Source organism: Cyclopterus lumpus, chromosome 4 (assembly GCF_009769545.1).
Source record: "Cyclopterus lumpus isolate fCycLum1 chromosome 4, fCycLum1.pri, whole genome shotgun sequence".
NCBI classification, from domain to species: Eukaryota; Metazoa; Chordata; class Actinopteri; order Perciformes; family Cyclopteridae; genus Cyclopterus; species Cyclopterus lumpus.
This window is the reverse complement of record NC_046969.1, coordinates 10,958,751-10,982,902: the sequence shown is the minus strand read 5'-3', so window position 1 is coordinate 10,982,902 and position 24,152 is coordinate 10,958,751. Positions and strand designations below refer to the sequence as shown.

The following is a 24,152-nucleotide window of genomic DNA, read 5'->3' as shown; positions in this document are numbered from 1 at the left end:
CATTGTGCTCACCAGGAACACAAGTGAACAATAATAAAAATGGGTTGGGAAAGTAAGAAAACACGAGTATCAATGAATACACTATAATATGATATAGAATATCTTCTTTGATTGTTAAAAATGTGGTGTGTACATGTGATCAGGCGTGCAGTACCAAGGACTTCTGAATATGAAATGTAAGACATAAAAACTGAGGCTTAGAAAAGCCCCAAGGGGGGGTGTAGAGCAAAAGTTCTACCATAGCGTAAAAACCACGGTTCCTTTCTGTTTGGAAAAGTCAGGAGTGCATGAAGCAGACTAAAAATATCTTTTAAGTTGTGCAAATGTATTGTCATAACATTTCAGACTTCAAACACATCAACTAAGCTCAGCTTCAGGGAGTATACACCTTGGTATTCGCCCTAGTAACCAAACACATTTCAACAAGAGATATCTTTACAAACTGAGACAAAGAGTCTCTCAATCTATATTCCGCCTCCACAGTGGGGTTGGGGATGTGAGGATGACTCAGTGACAGGTCACTAGAGTATTAGATAAGCTGATGTTGGTTTTCTGTGAACAAACGAATGTGAGCTGAAGGGACTGTGAGCAAGCAGGTGGCCCCATAATGTACCAATCAGACGCCCTCGGTCAAATGCGCACAGTGTCCCAGCAAGGTCAAGGGTGACAGAGAACACATCCATCCATGTTGCTGTGCTGATGGACTAATGTGGGAGGAAAACAGAACATTCCTCTTTTCATGTGCGTGAGGTGAGGGAGACAAAGAGATCATAATTCATTAAAAGTACTTCCATATATTTGACGCGTCTTTGGCTATGCGCAGTATATGTGTTACAATTCCAAATGAGGAGCTATCCTCTAACAAGCACACATAAAAAAGAAGAAGGTGGGGAGGGTGGACCATCCACTTGTCCTTTGTTCCAGCTTCTATGGCAGGTCTGTTCCTTCACTTACTGCATGCTGTATGCAGCCACTCTGCGGCAGACAGCCATCAGCATGGAGCGGCCCACATCCTTAATCAGTTATATCAAAGTATCCTTTACATCTGGTGCCAAGCTGGGAAAAAAAAACTTACCAGAGATTTAAAAATGCTTATTTTCTTTCATTTTCTCTTCATATGAAGTCAGCGTCATGGCTAATGAGCCGGGACTAGCCCGGTTATGCCATGGTAAAAGCCCAGCTCACAACAATACCTGCGATGGGGGATGTCATTTCGGTCAACAACCATCCTGTTATACGGTGAGCGCACTATGGCTCATTATTATCACTCTTACACACATCTGGCTGTGTCTGGTTTATTAATCCCACTTGCTGCTCTGAACAGATGAGATTGGTTCTCGAGGGCAAAACTTGGCATTATCTGCTACAATTGGCGCATTTTTAATAAACCACTTGAACTTGAACTTAGTGTCAATTACGATACCCGGTAAGATCACTACAACCGTGTCGTGTAGAGCATGCAACATGAGCAGCATTTGCTGATGGGGTCTGAAAAACAACCCGAGCCAAGTGTGGGAGGTTTGACAAATTCTGGCAAGAGTCACATAAACATTTCACAGACAAGATCTGAGTTTGGGTTGTGTTCAGGCCTAAAATAAAAATACTAATTCTAAACATTAGCTGTTAGTAACAATCAATATTCAACTCTCTCCCCAAACTCATCCGAGCCTGCACTGATCTTTCCTTATTCAAATCGCAAATCAAAACCCACCTGTTCAGAACTGCTTTCAATGTGTGATTGTTTGTTTTTGTTTTAGTTTTCTTATCAGGGACCGAGCGACTCAGAAAGTCCCTATTTATTTGTTTTATTTGTTTTACCTGTATTTTAGCTATTCTTATTTATTTATTTTTTAGCTTTTAGGATGTTTTAATTATGTGAAGTGTCTTTGAGTATTATGAAAAGCGCTATATAAATTAAATGCATTATTATTATTATTATTATTATTAACTTAAAGGGATATATTGATCTCAACATATACAGATAATATTGTCATTACACACACGTACCACTCTGCACCTGACAACTTTGGCCCCCACCTCCTCCCAAAGTACACACACGCACACTTGTGCAACAAGAGTGTGCAAAAAGGTCCCAACTTCTCAGCTAGCATCAGCTAACTGCTTTCACTGTGTCTTCGATGGTTGTTCATGGAGAGGATAAATAATTAAATATATAGGGAAGAATTTTTAACAGTCTCCATTTGTCAGGTTTTAAAGTCATTTTCTTTGCAGAAAAGACTTTGTGAAATAGCTTTTATCATTTGGTTCTTGTGGCCTCATTCAGTTAGTTTTGATTTCCTGAGTAACTGATTTTGAATTTGCCGTAGGAGGAGCTCTAGAGGTTTTGTCATACACGCATTTCATACAGACAGACATATTATAGACATAGATAGAACCTAAACGTGTTCAGGCAGACACCTATATGACTATAAACTATACAATCTGATGTTTTGCCTGTGAGAAGAGAGGAGATGGCGTCAAAACAAAATCAGGCAATTTGATCAGAAAGGCGTCAAAGCAAAATACAATATACTTTGATTTCTCGCAGTAATCACATTGCCATCATTGTACAATAACAATAAACCTCCTCCGGCAGTAGAGAGAGAGCTCAGGCTGTCATCCCCTTCTTTGAAATCTTAATGTCACTATACAATAATGAGTTCCAAATCCAACCAACTGTACCATTATAAACAAAGATGCCGTCATATGTATCACCACTTCTTAGATGTGAAATTCCAGGTTACGAAAAAAAAGCATGACTTTGAAGATTTTAACTGCAGACTGCCACAACATCAACCATCTGGTTAAAGCCTGTGTTCTTTGTCACTTGTATTGTTCTGATTTAAAACATTCCACAACAAAATAATTGAACTCAATTCAACTGTAATCCCATTGTGAAAAAAGAAATACATGACCATGGATTTCTTCTTGACATGCAGTATTGCAAACATATGCCCATTTCTTTCTATTTTGTTGAGAAATCTGGCATAACATTTAATATATTTAATATTTTTACAACCTATTGAAAAGATTTATTCCAACAATTACCTATTCAAATGTTGTAAATGTGTATGTGTCATGAATGTGTGCAAATGTGTCAGCTTTGTATTAATAATCATACTTTGCAACGTTAGGTTTCCTTCAATTGTTCTCAAATTGTAGATGTCTTAGTTCTACATCCGCCTCCTACATCAGTAGAGTGCATGCTTGGGAAACATGTACACACACACTAACACACACAAATACACCCAAAGGGCATTCTACAACAACGTATTTTGTATGTTTTTCTGTGTTAAATTTCCTTTCCCTGAAGATTGATTGAGCATGTTATCGAGTGTGCATGTTATTGTGTTCTTTTCACCAAGCGTGGACACTGAACTTCCCTATGAGGAACTAGTCTGATCTCCCCGGCAGAGTCTCACTTGTATCGGCTGCTCAGCATAAGCTGTTTGTAATATGCTTTAAAATCACAAAGTTTTTCATGCCAATTCTGTGTGCTGCTTCAACTCCCTCCACCACCCCATCCTCCTCCTGATCTGGTATTTTGTATCTTTGATTAAACTACGATGTAATGTTGATGTATGACTTCCTGAAGGGGGATTGGCTCTCTGAGCAGAATCCTTGTCCCTGCACATATCTTGTGAGAGTGTAACTGTATAACCATTTGCTATAGATGTGTGTTGGCTGTTTAAGTCTCCCTGTCATGGGAGAACGCCACTCACCTTGGGCCCAGGTGGTCCAGGCTGTCCTGGGCTTCCATGTGGACCGGTGGGACCCTGGAACACAGAGAGATAGAGCACAACACTAAATTACAGTGCATTGTTGAAAGCAGCAGTATTGACTTGGAGCTCTTCCCATTTCTCAATTTAGTTTGATTGAACTCTCGGCCCTTCACCGTTTGTGTAACGCCTCGTAAGGTGTTAATGTTCTAACCTCGATATTACTTGTGTTTTTTATGTATGTACACATGTTGAATTCCACTGCTATTATCATGACATGGTGTTTACAAGTTTAAACTGCGGTTTGCGGCAACATGTTCTATCAATAAACAGTACCTTGCAATCTGCACCTATATTATCATGTTTAATTGTCAGCTCCAAGTCAAGGATGCTCATTTTGTTAAATGCCTGTTGCCAGGACTTGCATCTCTTCCCCGAGATGCAAGGAGAGGAGGCGTACCCTCACTAACTAACCCCTTCATACGTTGCACATATCTTCTTCACTGTGAACTTTTGCACACTGACCAATATTTGTGTACATTCAGCACAAAACTATACAGTTACATTGTACACATTTGTTATGGTATTGAAAATAATCCTTTAAATCTTTTAATTGTAACTTTTCTATTCTTTATTCATGTTCATGACTCTGGCGGTACTTTGCCTGTGACATGTTTCCTCATTATGTTCATTGTATTTTGAGACAGATTTAAAGTATTTAAGACGGGTCATAAGACAGCTACATTTCCAGCAGCCATCTGAACTAAAGAGAGATTAACTTGTGAAAGAAAATGGTGTTTTTGTAATAAGTAAATACTATGACTCTCTGTCATACCTCGCTCGGATCTCTCAATGGGAAGCACCTTTATTAATCATGGAAGCTCCACTACCACCACGCCTGTCATGGGACAGAATTCCTTAAACAACACAGGTATGCAATGAATGCACAACCACACATGCACACCTATGCCTAGTGCATGTGTGCACATTCATATACACACACGCACACGCACACACACACGCACACACACACACACACACATACACGCACACACACACATACACATACAAACACACACACACACACACATATATACTCGCGCACACACACACACACACACACACACACACACACACACACACACACAGCATAAATGCACTACATTCCTGCACATCTGTTATCCTGCTGCTTGCAGGCCACGCTTTCTCTGCACTACAGCCAAGAACCAGAAGACTCTCTTTTTCTCTCTCACTGTCATATTTTGAAGGTTCTCTTCAAGATATGCTTTAAAGTGGAATTCTTTAGATTTCTGTCCTGATTAATTTAGTATTTCTACTTGAGTTAAAATAATGGAATTGTGCTTAGAGTTAAGCAGTTTGAAGTATTGTAGTTGAAACTCTAAAACATCACTGAAAGTCAAAAAAAGACACCCAATTTGTAAATACTGCAAATACATACATTTTGCAATTCTGAACCAGAGCAGAGCGGTGGAAAGACACATTGTCCCAGACAACAATGTATTGCATATGATCGATTTGATTTGCTGCTGTTATGTTGTGCAATTGGTCCAAGAATGTAAGTATGAGTGCTCCATTGCGCTTGAAGACCGATGAACTCACCTGCTGCTTTTTATAGTGCTTATACACCTGATTGGTGTGTCTACAATTAAGCAAACGAGTGTTTGCACACCTAATGACTGTGTTGAACCAATTGGTAGGACGGTGTGGTAATTTGACAGTCAGTGCTTTGGTATTGCAAGGACGTGACTTCATGATAGATTTTTGTATGTAATGTATGTTAAGTGTGTTTAGTGTTTTGCAAATCACTGTGTGTAGAGTTTTGCAACAAGTGTGAGGTTGACAATGTGCTTATAGTTGTGCAAATATGGGCTGATGTTTTGCTTCTTGAGTGTAAGGTTTTGCTATATATAAAGAAAGTAAACTCTTAAAGTCATTATTTGGTTTTGGTAAAGTGTGATTTAAAGAGTATTCAATGTCAACTTACAAAACATTTTGCTTATGTGTGTCTCAAAGAAAAAAGGAAACAAATAACAATGTCTATGTTGTGATATAACAAGGTTGCAAACCAGCAATACAACGATTCACTGCATAAGTTCTTGATTACTGTATCAATCACCAACAGATTGTTTCCCAAAGAAAAGAACCCCTGAAGTAAATGTGTCTGTTTCCATGACAAACGGCCACACCAAATGGCATACCCTGGATCACAGGAGCAAAGTCTGATAACTTTCAATTAGAGGTAACAAAAGTCTGCTGCTCTGCGCTGAGACAGCAAAGACACAACCACAGTACCACACACTGCCCTCAGCTTCCCACCACATAATGATCCAAGGCCTCCCTCTGTCTCCACTTTATGACTTAGCCTATGGAGTTAAGAGTATGTTTTGTATCAGCTATGTGCTTTCTAAACCTTTTACAGGGAGACATGTCTTACTATCTGCCACCTCACCCTGTCTACCAGCCCCGTCTCCCTGCCTATCTGCCTTCTGGTCTGCCTGTCGTGCTCTCTTAAAATATGGCAGAACAGAAGTCTGTTTTCAGAATAATTTAAATGGAGCCAGACCGTTGATGCAGTTGGGATATCAAAGCAGGGAGATCCAATAAAACGTTGAACCTGGCTCAACTGTTGCTGCGATGCAACATGACGTCATCTGGCAAAATGTTGTATTACACTACCTTGAAACGCTGTATTTCGACAGTTAAAGATAAAATAAAAGCTGCCGTGATCATTTTGCATAGTTGTACATTTCTGTCATATAAGCACTTATCTGACACTGATCTGTTACTCCAACACGCCCCCACACATAAAAGCCCTTGCACTGGTTTACCGCAGGGCAGTTTTTGCTCTGTAACCTCACTATGAGGACAAAGGAAGCAAAAGGAAAAATGCTGCATCTGTATGTTACTTTGAATTGACATAGACAACCACACACACCCATTGCCTACATTTAATAAACAGACAGAAACAACTCTGCTCACACACACAAACACATTTTCCCATCTTAATAACCAATGATTAGTCAGTGATCATTATTTCGAACACATTGTCGGATGTTGTTCAAAACTGCCAATAGGTTCATTTCTATTGCATGTTGGCCCCTGGAGAGTGGCCAGCATCTCAAAAGATCTTATAATAGTCAAAACAGCACTTTCTGTAGACAATAGCCTTTTTTCCACGTATGACTTTCCAAAATATATTTATGTTCATATTAGCTGAGATCAGACAACCCAAACAATTCTAAATTTAGCTATATAGACCTCAACATGAAGAGTTTTATAAAACCGGTAACTCAAATCAAGCAATCTGATTGGTTCACAGCCTTTATATAATACCCATATACCACTGTTATGATGCTGAATTCCTTTTCACTTTCAGTATCACTCTGCGTCTGAGAAAAAAAATGTACAGGAGCGCAGCAGAAACACACTAACCACACTGCGGTCCCATTCAGTTACATTATGGTGCATTCAGTCAAAATTTGTATTAGGAAAAGGCAAATTCTTACGTTATCATGTTAAAAGGTAAAGTTGTACAATATTTCTTCTGGAAATATACTTCAAAACAGTTTTTTTAAAGAGATGTTTTTACAACAATATAAAATGGATAATAGAAAGAGAGAATTAAGACCGGTTTAACTACCTCACACCACTGTTAAGCAGCTTAAGCAACATGTTGAAATGTTTACGTTTTACACTGCCTTTTTGGGGGGGTTGAAATATATATATGCATAAGGATATGCATAACTATAAGGAAACAAAATAACAACAAAAATCTGTATCGGACAAAATGGCTCATTGACGATCAGCAATCAAATGGACGGAACAAAACATGGTCAGGGCATCTCTAAAAGTGATATTGGCTCCTCCTTTTTTCTGCTGATCAGATCCATGACTCAAAACTGTGATACAATACAATCCGTAAGTTTTGTGATCCGTTGCACCCCTATGGGCAATATACAAATTATATAAATAAAGAGTCAAATAAATTAATCATGATCATCATTATATGCATTCAGCCAGCCCAGACGGGCCTATTTTAATTGTGAACTTTATCATTTATTCATAAAAACCTGTTCAAGTTTGATTTTTTTCTATAAAAGCTTATAATAGCTCACAACAGGCTGTAATATGTTGTTATTGTACCACACCTAAGCAGCATTGTTTGCCCCCCAATGCAAAGCAGAGAATGCATGACGAGAGGTAAAAGACACATATCTGGTGGTGAAAAAACATCTTCTATTTATACTTTAACTTCTTTATTGAATGCCACTATCACATATATTGAGATGGTCAGGCTGCTCCTCCTGAATAATAGATAACAATTAATTTAAAGTATGTTCATGTGTACCATCACCTTGACGCAGGTAACTCACCCGAGAACCTCTTTTTCCTGGAGGACCAGGTAAACCAGTGGGACCAGGAGGACCCTAAATCAGAGAGAAAGGGAAAGAAAGAAGGTAACGTTGAGAGAGAGGGAGTAAATGGGAGGGGGGTGGGGGGGGGGGGATGAGACTAGGTCAATGGCAAGCAATAACATGCAGTTCACTGTCAATACTGTGCAATGATGAGTATGTGCTACATTTATGTAAGAGAGCTATGGAGTTCAAAGACAGGCGCCAAGTGTTTTCACCTAAAAACTCGATTGTGAATCTCTCAACAGAAGGGTCAGGTTACATTCTGGAGATGAGACTGACACCACCAGTCCTGGGTCAATCTGTGGCATTAACACACCCTTCTTCATGGAAAAACTGCATTTCATGTTCTGGTAAGAATACAATGTGTTTGTATTATTTTGCTGGAAAAAACTATTAGAATTTCAAATACACCTTTTTAAAAAAAAAATGTATCTGAACCACAATATCTGGTCTCTATCAATAATACGAAATGATCAACCAGCCCTAATTACTGACATTTGAAACAGAACAATGCACAAATGCTGAGTCTGATCTTGTACATCAGGCCTGTTACACGTTGTACTTCTTCTTACTCGATGGCTTTGAAGTGGTTGATGTAGTGTAGTGTTAAAAATACTAACACTTAGTGGAGGGCATTAGCTAATATGCTGAACTGATTTGAGGTGTAAATTCAGTAATAGAGATATCTCTGAAACCAGATCAGGCTGAGCAGTTGACTGTATGTGATATATTGTATTTTCAAAATGTTGAAAGGTGTGCAACCAAATTCAGATTATTTATTGCGGATTGAAATGTTTAAAGACCACCTTCACTGTGACATGTAAACACTGCCTTTGGGGTTAAAGAAGGTTTTTGTATTGGATATTCCTTGCTGCTTATCAATACACATTGAAAGATTTATGACGAGCAAATCAGAGAATTTCTAGGAGGCCATCATATTTGAATCCTAAAAGTAAAACAAACAAAGTAAACAAATAGATAGATCACTGTTTCTCAAAATACAAACAGCTGAGTTCACTTGAATAGTTTAATTATTATTATTAAAGGGATTTAGAAATAGCATGAAATAGAGCACATTTTCAGTCAAGAGTAAATTGATTCACTTGAAAGTAGAGATTTATTGAAAATTACACACTTGAACAGCCATTTCCAAAACTGAATAACATTAAGGAGTCAGCAGGAAATCCCCTTCTGGGCAAGGAAGAAATCTATTCCTCAAGTTGTTATTTTACCCCCAAAGGTAAGGTGCACAATTTAAGATAAAATCAGACATTGTACTATTCAAATGACTAATATTTACTTTTCTGAATTGTTGCTATAGCAAGAGTTCCCGACAGGGTGCACTGGAGCATCCTGAACCCCTTGTCAGAGCAGATGCGCACGGAGACATGAATAAAGAAACAGCTGTTTGTTCTGCTACACTCCCACACACAGACACATGGAAACTGTGAGCACACAACTTCGCCACAACAACAGGGCCTGAAGAAAGAGAGGCACTCATGCAGTAAAATGATAACATTCATATCCTTCATAAGTCCTGCCAAGATAAGGGTCACATTTTTCTCGACGGAGTCAATTCAAGAAGTCAAATTTCTGTAAAGTTGAAGGACAGAATGAATCATCTTCTGAACTTGTTGCATTGTGTGACATTAACTTGAGCTGAATAGGCCTCGCATTGTAACTCAACATGTGGTGAAAACGCAAGCTGTCTGCTGGAGGTAGCTTAATAACACACCATGTAACTGAGACATACCGGGAAATGCACAAAGGACGTGATGACTAGTATATATAATCCATATTGGATTGTTGTTCATTGTTGTAATCAGCTATATTGTCAAAGTTGATCCAAATAATAAATCATTTGACAATCCCAAAAAAAGAATGAACCCAAGTTAAAAAATGCTGTTCACTGCTATTGCGCTAGAAAAGGGTTAACCAGGCTCACATGCCACTGTGCTTGTCTAGTTATGTGGCTGCAAAACTATGAAATACTTCCCCTGAGGATGTAAATCAGCTTTTTTCAAGTTCAAACGAAGAGCCAATGGCACAGAGTGGCCTTCAGCTGACCCGACATTCAAAACATGCCTGTTCAGAGTAGCCAAGACATAGGCGGACAACGATTGGAAAAAAAAATCCATATTTATGCCAAATTCTGACTGCCTGAAAAAGGGTCTGGCTTTGACAGTATCTTGCTCATAATACTGCAGGACTGTGTACTCATGCTCTGAGAAATGAAGATATGTTACAACAGCTCAGTGCTGGCAAAGCTGTGTCGTACCTACAGACCTGCAGGCACTTAATAGGGGATCTATGGAAACTGGGAGATGAGTTATCTTACATCATTGCACAAACTGAACAGATCACAAATTCCTGACACATCTCATTCATGGGAAGTCTGCTATAAAAGCATGTTCAGAGGCAAAGATATCTCACAGCCTGCTTATATCAAAAGGCTGATGTGCAGCAAATCTTTCTAGCCAGGGTACACCTCCAACCTTCAGATGAGTTATCCTCTCTCACATCAGAGCAAAGGTGTCTGCCAGTATTTCAGCAAGGGAATGACGTGTTATTTTAACAACTTGTAGATACAGGAAAACAGAACAGTGCTCGGACATGCCATCGCCTATAAATCACTGCACCGCCCTGCCAAAATATATTTCCATATATACTGGGTGTATGTAACAAAGCCAAATTGTATATAGTGTTTTAAGTGTGATGGCATAAATTACCTTTGATTGCCTTGTATTGCTATTTTCCTCTTGAGCATGTACACCATTGCACCAACTTGTTTCTCAACTCTTTGAATAATGTTCCATAAACACTCACAGCTCTACTTGTCATTCATAAATTACTTACCGGAGAACCTGGCTCTCCTTTGGGGCCATGGAAACCATCTTCGTAATCACTGAAATAGTCTGTATCCTCATACCCATAGTCATATCCTCCCATTTCTACATCCTCATAGCTGCCATCCAGATCATAGTGTTCTGAGGTGTCCACCTGATTCTCTCGATACAAAGTGGTGCTATTGGCTCTCAGACGAGTCTCCCGGAGCTGATGAGTCTGTTGAGGCCGAGAGTGAGAGTCCCTGGAGCTGTTGATGGTGCTGTTCCTGAGTCCTTCCTTCACCCGAATCAGGCCTGGGGTGGCATCTGGAGACTGCGGGCTCCCAGAGCTGATCTCTTCCTCTCTGCTGTTTTCCGAGTGATCAGTGTCCACATTTTTGTTCATGGTGAAAGTTGTGCTATGGGCGAGACGACCTGCTCGTCCACTCAGGGTGGCTACGGTAGGGCTGTCACGCTGAAGCGAAGATGAGGTGGAGTGAGCAAGGGGATCCGATTTGGAAATGTGGCTCTGATCCCTCAGATGAGGTTGTACTGATGGGCTCAGTGTTGGATACTGCTTGACCGGATTACCTGGGGACACTTTGAAAGCTGCTGTAGCTTTTAAGGGACTACGATGGGTAGCTGCTACTCCAACAAGGGACTTTGTCAAAGGATTTGAAGGAGGGTCATTTGCCACAATATCCAAGCTTGGATATGGCAACGGCAATCGGTGCGTGTCGGCCAGCCGGCACTGTGTTTTAAGGTAGTTGCAGTAGTGCGCGGCAGCTTCGGCAGAGGGATAGATATCTAGTTGGCAGACTCGACCATTAAACGCTGCCGCTTTAGAGTTCATCCTACCAAGAGTGAAGAGACCCCCAGAATCTCCCAGTGTGTGAGATCTCCCCAGGGTCTGCTCCCGCTGATGCACTGCTCCACAATCCGCGTAGAAGGACACCGAGCGTGCACGAACACCAACAGCAAAAGGGTGCTGGCGGCCGTCCTGCCAGTTGTAGGTGAAGTAGATGGAGGCTTTCTCTGCAGTGTAAACCACCACTCTGCGTGGCAGCAGCTGAATGCCAAAACGCAGCCTGTCCCTGCCATCTTTGATACTAAAAAGAAAAGCATTGTTTGCTCGCCAGGAGCTTAGGCTAACCACAACAGAGAACTCCTCGCCAATCTCAGGTGGGAACAGACTGCCTGCTGGAGCCTCATAGAGGGAGTTTGAGTCGAATAATACCCCATGTCCAGAAACAGGAAGATTGAAAGGAGAGGGAGCAGTGGTGTAAGTAGTCGAAGGTGGGCTTGTCCTCTTGTCTGTGCTGCTTCGAGCTGAAAGCCCCAGTCGATAGAGGATATCCACTCCTGAAGGACAGAGGAGACAAGGGTAAGTTTAAGGCTTTGGTTAAATAGTTTCTTAAAAACTTTAACAAATAAAGTGCTGGACTTCTCTTAAGGTCCTCTCTTTTGTAAAAATAATTCCAATTTATTTCAAGATAAAGTCAATAAAACAAGTTTGAACTGTTTTGGAATATAATTATTTATTTATTTTTTCTTTTCATCTTCACGGATTTAAGTATGACCTCCAGTTGATTTGGAGAAGTGCACAATAGTTAATTGTAACAATAGAGGACGACACATCTACAGAACTCTACCAACCCAAAATAGCAATAATATTAAAAGAAAAGATATTAAGACAGGTAGATCAGCAGCATATGCAACAGTCTAATTCCATGTAATTGTGACAGTGAGTAAGTCAAACTGGGGTCCATGTTTTCTCTCACTCTCTCTCTCTTCGTATATTTCCCGTCTCTTTTACTACTTATTTAATCTTATTTGTATGTTCAACAAAAAGTAAATTTCTAGAAATTACAAATTATTGGATTCGTACAAGAATAGAGAAAAAAGAGCAAATAATAATGGTAATGTACTTGAAAGACCATAGACCAAGATCATAAACCAAAAAAGACATATCTTTTAATTCAGAGGCAAATCCATGTTGCCTCGGAAGTCTCACATCAGTGTGTGAACTGTTCAATGACGCGAGACAAGAGGCAGACACATTCCAGATATCTAGAATACTAAATATCTTATACTGTAAGGGAGCCAAGAGCGGGAGGGTTGAGGGGAAACCCGACCGAGTAACCTATATCAGTAGATATATGTATGTACTGTGTTGGATGTTTTCATGAATAAACATTCAACTTAACACAGTGAATGATCTACATAGGGAAATAGTTTGGGCGTGCTGACACAGGCTATTATGTGAACCAACATCAACATCAACAAGCATTGCTATGTCACCTCTCGCGTGTGTTATCGTAACAAAACATAGTTTGGAGACCTCGTCTGGGATTCCTCCGGGTGAGAGATCGTAGTGTGTGTGATCCCCCGTCTCTGATCAGTCACGTAGCGTGAAAACCACAACGACTTCAAGACTCATGATTACAAGACAGCAATTTGTATAGTGTGAACAGTGTAAAAGTAATGGTGAAGTTGTTTGAGAGTTGACAACAAGGACCAACAAGAAACAGGGGGAATCACACAGGACTATTTACTTATTTAGGTCATTGCAGACCACCATAACACGGACATGATATCTGTAGATATTATGGTAGTACGTTATAATAACGGCACGGTATGAAGCATTAGTTAAGTATGACTAAACACTTAATTCATCAGTTATAAAGCATTGTTCCACACTTTTTGAATTAAATGTTTACTCATACTTAACTACTGCTTTATAGCGTGTAGTCATTATAAAGTGACCAAATATTACAGGGACAAACACAAATAAACGGTAACACTTAATAATAACTGCACGCTATAAAGTATTATATAATACTTCATTAGGGCGAAACAGAGAGCGAAAGTGTGATCAAAAGAAATAAGACATACTGCACATCATCCTGGATGTTGTTTTGCAGGGTTTATAGTCCTGCAGCCCTGGCAGGGAAACTATATCTGCAGCTGATCTAAGCACGCACTGAGATGTCCTTGACATTCTTAGCCCGAGGAAAAGTCAGCCCAGATTCCAATTAACCTGTCTCATATGTGAAGACAAGCTGCTCTAGCACTCTGTGTGCATTCCAACTCTCCTCGTTATGATGGATTGATCCTGCTAGGAGTGTGCTCAAGACAATGATGAAATAAGGGGAGGGACCCATGAGGCCGTTTGTTTCCTCTGTTCAAGGGGCAATGGACAACGCACATGCATGTGGAGATGTGAGGAATATTGAGGATTCATTGAGAGGTCAACCTTAGGTTAATGTGGTAAGTTATGTGGTATTTATGGCAGTGGCCCAGTGATACGCCGCTCAAAATCAATATCACCTCTGAACAAATTCACAGACTGCTACCCGTGGATAGCAATCTTTTGACACCATCCTTTCTTGCTGAGTGAAGGCAAATTATTTTAAGGAAGTCACATCCGTAGTAATATGTGGGATAATGTACAGCAGTAATCTTTAGTGTAATGACTCTAAACTAGTGACACAAATACTACACATACAAGGGTACTTAAACAGTGTTGGAATTCAATAAATTGGATATAACTGAAAAGCCTCTTGAGGATCCAAAGAGTCTAATTGTATTCATGAGTAATGACTAGCTCGTCGTAGCTAGACCCTACAAAAAATAATGCGCTGTAATTCGTAGGTATCCCACACAATCACGTCCTATGTTATCCACGTAATCATGAACGAGGACGTATAAAGACTGCAAAAGGCCACACGGGGTGGGCGGGAGGTGGTGGTTGGGTCCAGCAAACACGGATCTCTCAACCAGGAGACCGCTGTTGGTTCCCCATGTGAAACGAGAGGTCATCATTGATTTATTTGTTACGTAACGTGCGAGCTTCAGTAGCAGCATTTCCTTAGTTATTTTACCAAAATGATTGACTAAGTAGTTGTGTTGCCTAAACCTAACCAACTAGTTGTGTTGCCTAAACTTAACTAAGTTGTTTCCTGTGAAGATGGAAGTTTATTTTTGACACATTTAACGAGCGGAAGTTGACACATGTTGCTGGCTTTCGTAGGAAAACACGAAAAAATAGGAGTCACTTTTCGCAGAATATATAAACCAACAAGGATATATTGGTGTTGATGTCAGGCCCCAAAATAGCAATTTCACCTGTTGTGACCTCTAGGATAATCACAGTCTCGTGAAACTGCACAGCTACAAACTAAAGATATAGGGCATGCAGGGGATTAATGGCTTTTCTTGGGTTATTGACAATAAAGGAGTTCCCGAGTAGTTTTCAGAACAGAAGTGATCGCTATTCAATTGCCGCAAAAAATGCAATTCTTTCAGAAACCTCTGGATGTCAAAAGATGGAAGAAGTTCTAAAAATTGACTGTTGATATGGCTGTATGATGAAATGTCAGAAAGAGTAGTTCACTAGTCACAAAGACATCAAGAAAGATGGGGGCCTTTGTATGAAAAGAGTACCAGTGACAATCTGAATGCTAATGTTTAGTTATGCATTAGGGTTCTGTTGTTTACCTTGAGCTAGGTAGTCTTCTTCTCCAGAGAGTACTGCTGAGCATACTGACAGGAGCAGGATAAAGTTCCACCTGGAGGGACACACAAACACAAATGAATAACAGTTTAGCTCATTTTAACAGCAATCTATCGAACGTTTGGAAATGTTCCAATCATTAATTGTGCCAAGCAATTAAATAACCATTTAGATCAAAATTCTGCTACACTGAGGAGCATTTTCACCCTGAAAGACCTTGCTCTTGTACATACATATGGCCACTTAATAATTGTAAGGAACAGGTTGCCATTCCATCACAGGGCAAACATAGATGTAAACACATATTTACATGTCTGAGTCCTCTTGTGTGTTGAAGTGTAAGATGAATTCAGATGTCCATAATGAAAACAAAGTAAATATGAGGCGACCGGGACTGGAAACTCATGCCTGATCTTTTTTGCTGTTAGACAACAATGCAAACTCATCAACAAAGGTGGCACCCTTCTCCCAACCAATTACAATCCTGCCGATATAGGCATTGCAGTTCATCATAAAGATGCATACCATGAGGTTTTCATTGCATGTGAAACTGTCAAATGAGAGATGATGGTATCCTACATTAAGACTCCACACTGATTATCCGCAGGAGACCGAGACAGAGCTCACAAATGAGCCAACACTCAAGTCAAATAATAAATCAGCTCTACAAAGAACAACTGTCTCTTGTTGACGTTTTGTCTCAGTTAGTTTTAATCAAAAATTAAAATGAGCCTATAATAGGCTTTGTTTTCTATTCAGTTCTTAGCTATTAAAAGTTTCGCCTTATCCTGCCAACACAGGGAGAGTCTCCCTGAAATCAGCAGTTCAGAGTAGAAAGCACGGTCCTCTTGAGTGGTGAGTTGAGTTCCTCTTGACACGAGAACACAAGTGGCATGTTACTGTTTATAAGTGCCAGAAGTCAATGTACCAAAACCAACAGCATACCACTCAGAATTGCCACATGCCACTAGAACAAGAGTGGCATACCATCCCAGCCAGCGGTTGGATAATTTGTTTAAATATAGCTTACTCTTCCTAGTTTCTCAAGATTACCAATCTTTCCTTTTACTGTGCTTGGATCTTGGATCTTGGAAACGACCGATCTTGGATCGGTCGTTTTGTGTTATGTCATTTTCTTGGATCTTGGATCTTGGAATCCAAGATTGGTCGTTTTGACATGTCATAGCAGGAAAAACAAAGGTGTAATCAATAACATGAATGATGACCATGTTCAATCAGTCAGTAAACAAGGCCGTCGAACCAGCATGCACACGCGGGCCCCTGGAACTAAAGCAGCTAAAACTAACGGAAATGACTGCCTGGCTGCAACTGTGATTGTCAAATATATATATTTATTTTATTCCAGACTCATGAGTCCATAAAGCAATAAACACAAATATACAATACAATATATAAATGTCAAATATCAAAATGTCCACCATAAGACTTATCTCGAATAAGTTAATGAAAAAACACGCAGCTGTTAAATATATTGACCATAACCACCTATGAACACAGATTGTGTACCTCCTCTCATAGCATGTGAAGAGTTGGCAACATTCACATATTATACATTATAATAACATCATTATATGAGATGGCACAACGAAAAGACTTTCACTAGCCAGCCATAACGGTCGGTAATTGTTCATACAATGGTACATTAATGAACGCCAATGTTAGATAAGGCTAGTTTTTAGTTAAGGTTAGTTTTCTCTGATTAAAAGAAATTGACTATATTAATTGATAATGAAAGTAAAAGTTTCAGCACAAGACAATATTGAGTGGAAATCAGTTGTCGGTACAAAGAAGCGGGAATCCCTTAAAAGGCAACTTCACTCAGACTTTTTATATCTGGAAATATAGTCATGCAGGAGGCATTTCTGTGTCATGCTGTAATGTTCACAGACAATCATGGATTTTGTCTCAAATGCACATTTGGTTGATAACAATTCAAGGCTGTTCATACAGCCATGCCTCTGCAAAGCTCTGACCACAAAGGGGGAAATCCCCAGCTGTAATTTAGACAGAGAAGAGCCACACCTGCCTTTCAAGATTATTAATTATTTAACTTGTAAAGAACACTTTGCCTCATCGATCATCATTCTCATTCTCAACATCCAAAGCCCTTCAAAGAGGTTGTTAACCAGTTTTTAAAATATATATAAACTAAGATATGATCTGCTTATATATTCTGAAGAGCCACACATACATGCATAACCGTGATTTGACTTCAATTCACAAACCATCTTTATGTACTGCTTGGACTGCTTTTGAAAAATGTCGTCATGGTAAATACAGATAAAGAAAAAGCACATCTTGTTAAACACTTTAAATTCACGCTCAACTCATGTATGACTGCATATTGTGACCTTATTCTCTCATCGTTGGAACTTCAGTACTTTGACCCTAACTGACCCCACCTCTAGATGGCACTGCCCACCATATCTCTGGGAGGGCGGCTTATGCTGTGTACCATCAGTAAAAAGCCAAAGATTGTTTGCTCCATGTTTTTATTATTTTTATTTATTAGGGTCCGAGCGACTGAGAAAGTCCCTATTTTTTTTACCTGTATTTTAGTTATTCTTATTTATTTATTTTTAGCTTTTAGGATGTTATAATTATGTGAAGTGTCTTTGAGTATCATGAAAAGCGCTATATAAATTCAATGCATTATTATTATTATTATTATTATTAAATGTAAAGGAACCCAGTGCATTCACACGTCACATTGACATTACTGTTCCTATATTCAGATGGGATTTTCACATACTTATTACAGTAATAACAGTTTTAAATGGAGAGCATGTGCAATATATGTGATTCAGAGGCCGGGGATTACACGGATCACCATGCTCAAATGTCCCCACCTGGTTTCAGTCTTTATTCACAGTTTTAAGGTGAAATCTTTAATCTCCTTCACATGCAAGAGTTCTCCCTTCCACAGGCCACAGTGTAGCCAAACACCATAAACACACGTAAGGCACGTTGGTTTTTCCGACACAAAACACACATACAGGTCACTACAAACTCCTATCTCAGAAAAGGTTGGTGAAATTATATGGAAAATTACTCCTCATAGCCCATTTTTATTATTATCTCCACCAAGGCATAATGAGATTGGTTGTACAAAAGTCAGTGCACTTTGTTGTGTCCAATCACATTTTGTGTCATCCTGGTTATATACTTATGAATATGATCTGATTTGGGGATTTTGCTTTAAACAGTAGTCCTTGTCACTGACATGCCATCTCTTTTCTTCAAAAACATACTGAGCAGAGCAACTACAAAGTGCTTCAAAGCATACTCTGCTAATTTAAACCAAATCAATCACATGGACAGCCCTGGACATGGTAACAGCTGCTAACACAACTTAAAGGGGCTTTTGGCAACTAGATTGTCAACGGTGGTCGGGCAAAAGACAGGAGGAGACAGTAGTTCTGCTATTTTAATATGCTGTTATTTAAGAGTGCTATCAATCACAGGCTGCTGTCGCATTCAGGGACTGTTGTGCTCGTGTTATGGATACGAACATCACAGTTGCTGTCTCACAAACATCTCTCCTTCATTGCCTTCGAGGACTAGATTAACCGGGCAAAGAGGCTAACAGTGGTGTTTGTGTGGCCCTGCTGGTCGGAAAGCCTCAGACAGGCAGCCATGTTTGTCTTTCCAGAGCAATGTGGCCCTGCAGACTTGAGCAAGACAAAGAGAAACATATGCAGGCTGAGAAAAGAATGAGAGAAAGAGAGAAAGAGAGAGATGAAGAGAAAACAGGAAAGAGAAAGATTGAGTGTAAGCAGAAACACTATGAGCGGTGTCTGTCACCTGTTCCCCATCGAGAAAGTGGTGTGACATTCCACTGCCGGGAGCACAGACATATATCCCTGAAGCAGGAAAACGCAACAGAGGAAAACGAGGAGAGGAATATATGATTACAATCATTCATCTGTTGAAAGAAGATAAAAACTGACATGTATGAAGCCAATGAGATGCTGGTGCTGCATTACAGTTGGCTGGGTTTAAAAGTAGACCAAAAAAGAAAAAAAGAAAAAAACTAAATATAACACGTAACATTCCCTTTTGGAGTGCCAAGTGGGGCCATCTGATGTCGATTCAGACAGCTTGTTCTGCCTGTCTGTCACAGCGTCTCCCTGTAAAGGGCTATTTAAGGCATCCCTGAGACTCTGCAACCTGACAGACTCAGGCCATTGCTTCGGCACATCTACAGCAACGCCATTACCTTCTCCGTAGCATTTACCATCCTTCCATCTCAGCATCAGTTGGTGAACTTTGTGTGCTCTTTTGTTAAGTTTTTTGTATTCGGTTATATGCAGTCAGGAAGGAAGCGACAGTTTCTTTATTAAATCCTGTGGTAAATCCCAGTCTAAGTGACAGCACACTATGACATACTTTCCAGACCCTGCAGTTAATGGAAAAGACTGCTGAAAGAAAGGCAAAGCTCCCCAAACACTGCTCTGTTGACTGAGGGAAATGCCACTACGTGGGGAGTGGGTGTCATGTCAAGACTATAAATAATCACAACCTAAACGTCCTCTCTGCAATGAATCACTCCAGCACTAACAGATCGTGCCTTTCTCCTCCCAAAATTTGCTTGGATCCCTCACAATGGTGCATTCAACTGAGGAAAAAGGCTCAGAGGCAAATGAAGAGGTGCAGTGCTTCATCTGGTTCGGCGAACAGAGCTATCACTTACGTTCTGTTTACAGTCCTCAGAAGGAGAAGGGAACTATTTTCTTACTTTCATCACGGATATCTGTCAGCGGGTGACTTTGTGGGCAGTGACGTGCACAATACAATGTTTACATGTCTAATTTGGCAGGCCTCTTACTAAATATATTAGTACACCAAAGTATGCAAAGCTGGTAATCTACTAAAACAACTCTAAAAGATTTTACACAAAGGAAAAATAATTGCTTGGGGTAAAAATCATGTTCAACAGCAGCTCCTCTTTACTTTGCCTCTGGTTGAAAGGTTCTCTGACATATTGGACCATCTCAACATACAAGATGGGAGTCACCTTGAATGACCTGTCACATTTCATCCCTTCTGTTGACTTTGAAAAGATTGTTTCCGCCTTCAGAAAATCACACGATGCAGATGGAGTGCTCTTTAGAAGTACTCCACATAATGTAGTCATTATTCAGAAAAATGTAGGTTTGTAGAGCTTGACCTTGGAGCATTTGCCTAACTTCTGCTGTTATATGATGTGCATGGCTAAATATGTCTCAGTTGAGCCCAAGTTTTAAATGGAGTAGGATTTAAAACAGAGTGAAGCAAATAACACAGTGCTCTCAGTAGCTGTAATGAGTTTTACTCACACACACACACACACACACAAAGACCAAGCGGATATTTCTCTTGATGGAAACATCCGAGTGTCGTGCTTATCAGGTGTTTTGTTACTGCATGCTTCGCTTCTCAGTCTGCACCTAAAGATTCTTGGACATGAGCAAGTAACTTTTCCACAGCCAATATAAGTTCCTACTGGCCATGTTTCCGCTTTAGCACCTGTATCCTGGTCATAATTACTTCATTATGGAAGCACTTAGAGAGCTTGTCTTCTTCTTGTGTGTAAACAGACGTGAGCGAAGATTAGCAGGTCAACAAGTTTCCATGTTTAAGTTAGCCATTTGATGTTCTCTTTCTGGCTAAGAATTTAAATACGTTGAAGATCTGATACATACAAACTACTCCAAGCAACTCATGAATAAAAATATGAATCTTATGTTCTAAGGCCGGTGGTTTAACTGGCAAAGACCCGAGCGTGGTGCGTGTTTGTGCTCACTCAGATGGGTGTCTGCAGTCAAGAGGTCACTGCAGACCAGAGTAAAGATTGACTTAGTCCACAAGACAGCGAGCAGACAAAGGGCTGTGAGTAAACCTCCACTGGCCTTTAATAGTTTGCCCTTTTGCTGTTGCGGGGGGACCTGCAGATGTTAGAAGGGTTAAATACTCTTACTCACACAGACAGACCAAAATCCATCCAGGCAATGGTGCGGAGAAGGTAACTATATGGCAGCCAGAGAAAAGGGACAGGCTGAGATTCCACCTTGCATTATTTTTGCTTGTAGGCTTACAGGAGTGACAAAAAGAAAATAACAACATATTGTCCCACCTCAGTAGTGCTTTTCCTATTAACACTTCCTCAATTGGCAGAAATTAGGAATAGAAATGTTTGCATTGGGGCCTGAAGATTATCTTGAGTAAAAAAATACATTGTTTCTTCTAAGACCCTTTTTTATGTTTGAGAAGATCAATACATTTTTCACATGTCACAAATAGCTTTTACTCACCTCCATTGTAATGGGGTGGTGCATATGTCTTAGTGTAAATGTTTAAAAAAATAGAAGTAAACTCGCTGCACGGCTAAATACAAATCATTAAGACTGTGTTCTTCATGTGGGTGGACTGCTCTTTATCTTCAGCATTATGTTATACCACCCATATAGTATTCAGCTGAGCGTATGACTCTTATTGGCTAAAGATTAGAGACTCTTTGGCGTAAAATACATGGAAAACAAAACACAAGATGTGAGGCCATAATTACAATGAGTGTGACGTTAACATCTGTACTTAACGACAACACGAGTTGGAGAGTCGTTCTGCACAGTAGACTTGTTGGTGGTCCATTCAAAAAGGAAAATTGTGAATATTGATATTTGAATCCTCATATGAATAAAGTATACCTTCATTCCCATTGATGTTGACAATAAAAGAGAAACCCTGTATCAACACCTTAGCAACATACTGAACACACGTATCATTAAAACACAGGTGCACAACACAGTAGAGGAATCAAGCAAACTCAATGTTATTGTAAACTAACCACTGTGTCTGAGCACCAGGCTAAAACCAGTCCACCTCATTAGAACAACATATACTGAATATCATTACATTTACAATTTTTTATCAGCCATTAGTCTAGATCCCCTCCTCCAAACTATAGCTCATCTCCACTTCATCAACTTATTATGGGAAGTGCAGACCAGCGTTGCGGAGACAGCATGCTCTCAGTAAAGTGTACAGTATGCGAGTAGCTGTGAGTCTCTGTAGCTTTACAGTCCAACCACCAACAGCAATGGAGCAGATATGCTTGCAACAGTGGGTGATTGTCTGGAGTTCAGGAGCCAGTTAACCACTGATGCATACACACCAACTCTCCCAGTGAATTCAAGGAAGGCCATGATTGTTCTCAGTTAGCCCAGCGAGGCTCTCATTTTCACTCTCGAGGAGAAAGAAAAAAGCATCTCTCAAGATTTCAGGTCGACTTTGCTTTCCATTGAGCAAACACTATCAGCAGAGAACAACAGAATGCTTTGTGAGCTCAGCTCTCTTTAGATCGTATCTGGAAGGAACTCCTAATAGAGGACAGACAACTTGGACTCACTTCTGACAGAAGGAAATGCATTTCCTCTTAAGTAGCCTATGGAGGCGTGCACATTTCTGTAGCTCCACAGTCCCAGCTGAATGTAACAGGACAACAAAACCTGCTTGCAGGATGTCAATAATAAACACTTCCATGAGGAATGTTAAGGTTTAAAGGCACTAAATAGATGTACACTATGACCGAGTTTTGATTAATTTGTTTGAGTCCTTGACAGTTTCTCTTCTCATGTTTCTCATCATAGAGCACAACAAGGAAATATCACTGAAGTGCTGAGTAAGCATTATTGCTTTCAATCCCCTTCCAGTGTTTATTTATCGACTTATCATCGCTATGTCAGTGAAAGGGCGTTCAGCAGTGGACCACATGGTATTCAGATAATAATGGAGGAGATCCCAGGCTGCATGTTCATGAGGCTAGTTCAAAGCCAAGACGTGCACTTATTAAGATGTCAGCTACATTGATCAAGATAAACTTAGCATGAAAAAAAAGAAGTTCACAGTAAATATCCAACACTTTCAAAGTGCACATGTGCAGCTGTGGTGTGGCTTGTATGACTATTATGCAGAACTGAATAACGAAAAGTCAACAGAAACAAAAGGATCTAGTTGAAAACATCCTAAAATAATAAACAACATGAACTGGCTATAATTATTTCAATAGTAAACTCCATGCATTTATCAGGATTGACCGGATAGTATTGAATGAAAATACTGTCGACTGATGGCAAACACCTTATATGTGCACGGACTTTGTTTCGTCAATTGGCGTCCCCCCTGCCAGCGGAACAAAACAATGAAATATGTCCTCGGAACCGTTTCCAATGCACATAGGTGGCCTAACATCTGCATACTATTCAACCATAAATGCCCACTTACGTTGCTGCCGCGGAAACGTGTCCACTCCTTGTCCGTTGAGCTCCTAAATGCATTTGTATGCATTTGTCCAGGCAGCAGGGATCTGGGTGAAAACAGAATCACACTCAAGAGGATACCTGCTCATGGGCTAACCCCCCCTCTGGTAACAGCCAAAGGAAGCGTGAGTTGGACGGATGAGTTCTGCCACCTCAGAATGTCCTCATCGTATGGCAGTCCGGAGGAGAGATCTCTCCCACTCTTCTCAGATCCTTTGCGCTCTGCGGCGCGCAGTGATCAGGCTACTTCAATCCAAAGTGGAGACGCGCGACCGTTGCATGGAGAGGTTGGCTTGGAGAGAGGCGAGTCGGACTGCAGGAGATTTAACTCAACTGCT

The 24,152-nt window shown here is 40.2% G+C and overlaps 1 protein-coding gene across 1 annotated transcript in view; it reads right to left on the bottom strand.

Annotated features, from left to right (window-relative positions):
* The window catches only part of LOC117729500 (collagen alpha-1(XXIV) chain), a 75,518-nt gene extending 51,628 nt beyond the window's left edge, over positions 1 to 23,890 (bottom strand). Inside the window, exons 1-5 of the mRNA XM_034530630.1 lie at positions 23,780 to 23,890; positions 15,481 to 15,551; positions 11,012 to 12,342; positions 8,114 to 8,167; positions 3,723 to 3,776 (exon numbers count right to left, since the gene is read on the bottom strand). Of these exons, the coding sequence (XP_034386521.1) occupies positions 3,723 to 3,776; positions 8,114 to 8,167; positions 11,012 to 12,342; positions 15,481 to 15,551; positions 23,780 to 23,832 (1,563 nt within the window). The 5' untranslated portion in view covers positions 23,833 to 23,890. The remainder of the gene's footprint in view (positions 1 to 3,722; positions 3,777 to 8,113; positions 8,168 to 11,011; positions 12,343 to 15,480; positions 15,552 to 23,779) is intronic.
* Between the last annotated feature and the right edge of the window lie 262 nt (positions 23,891 to 24,152).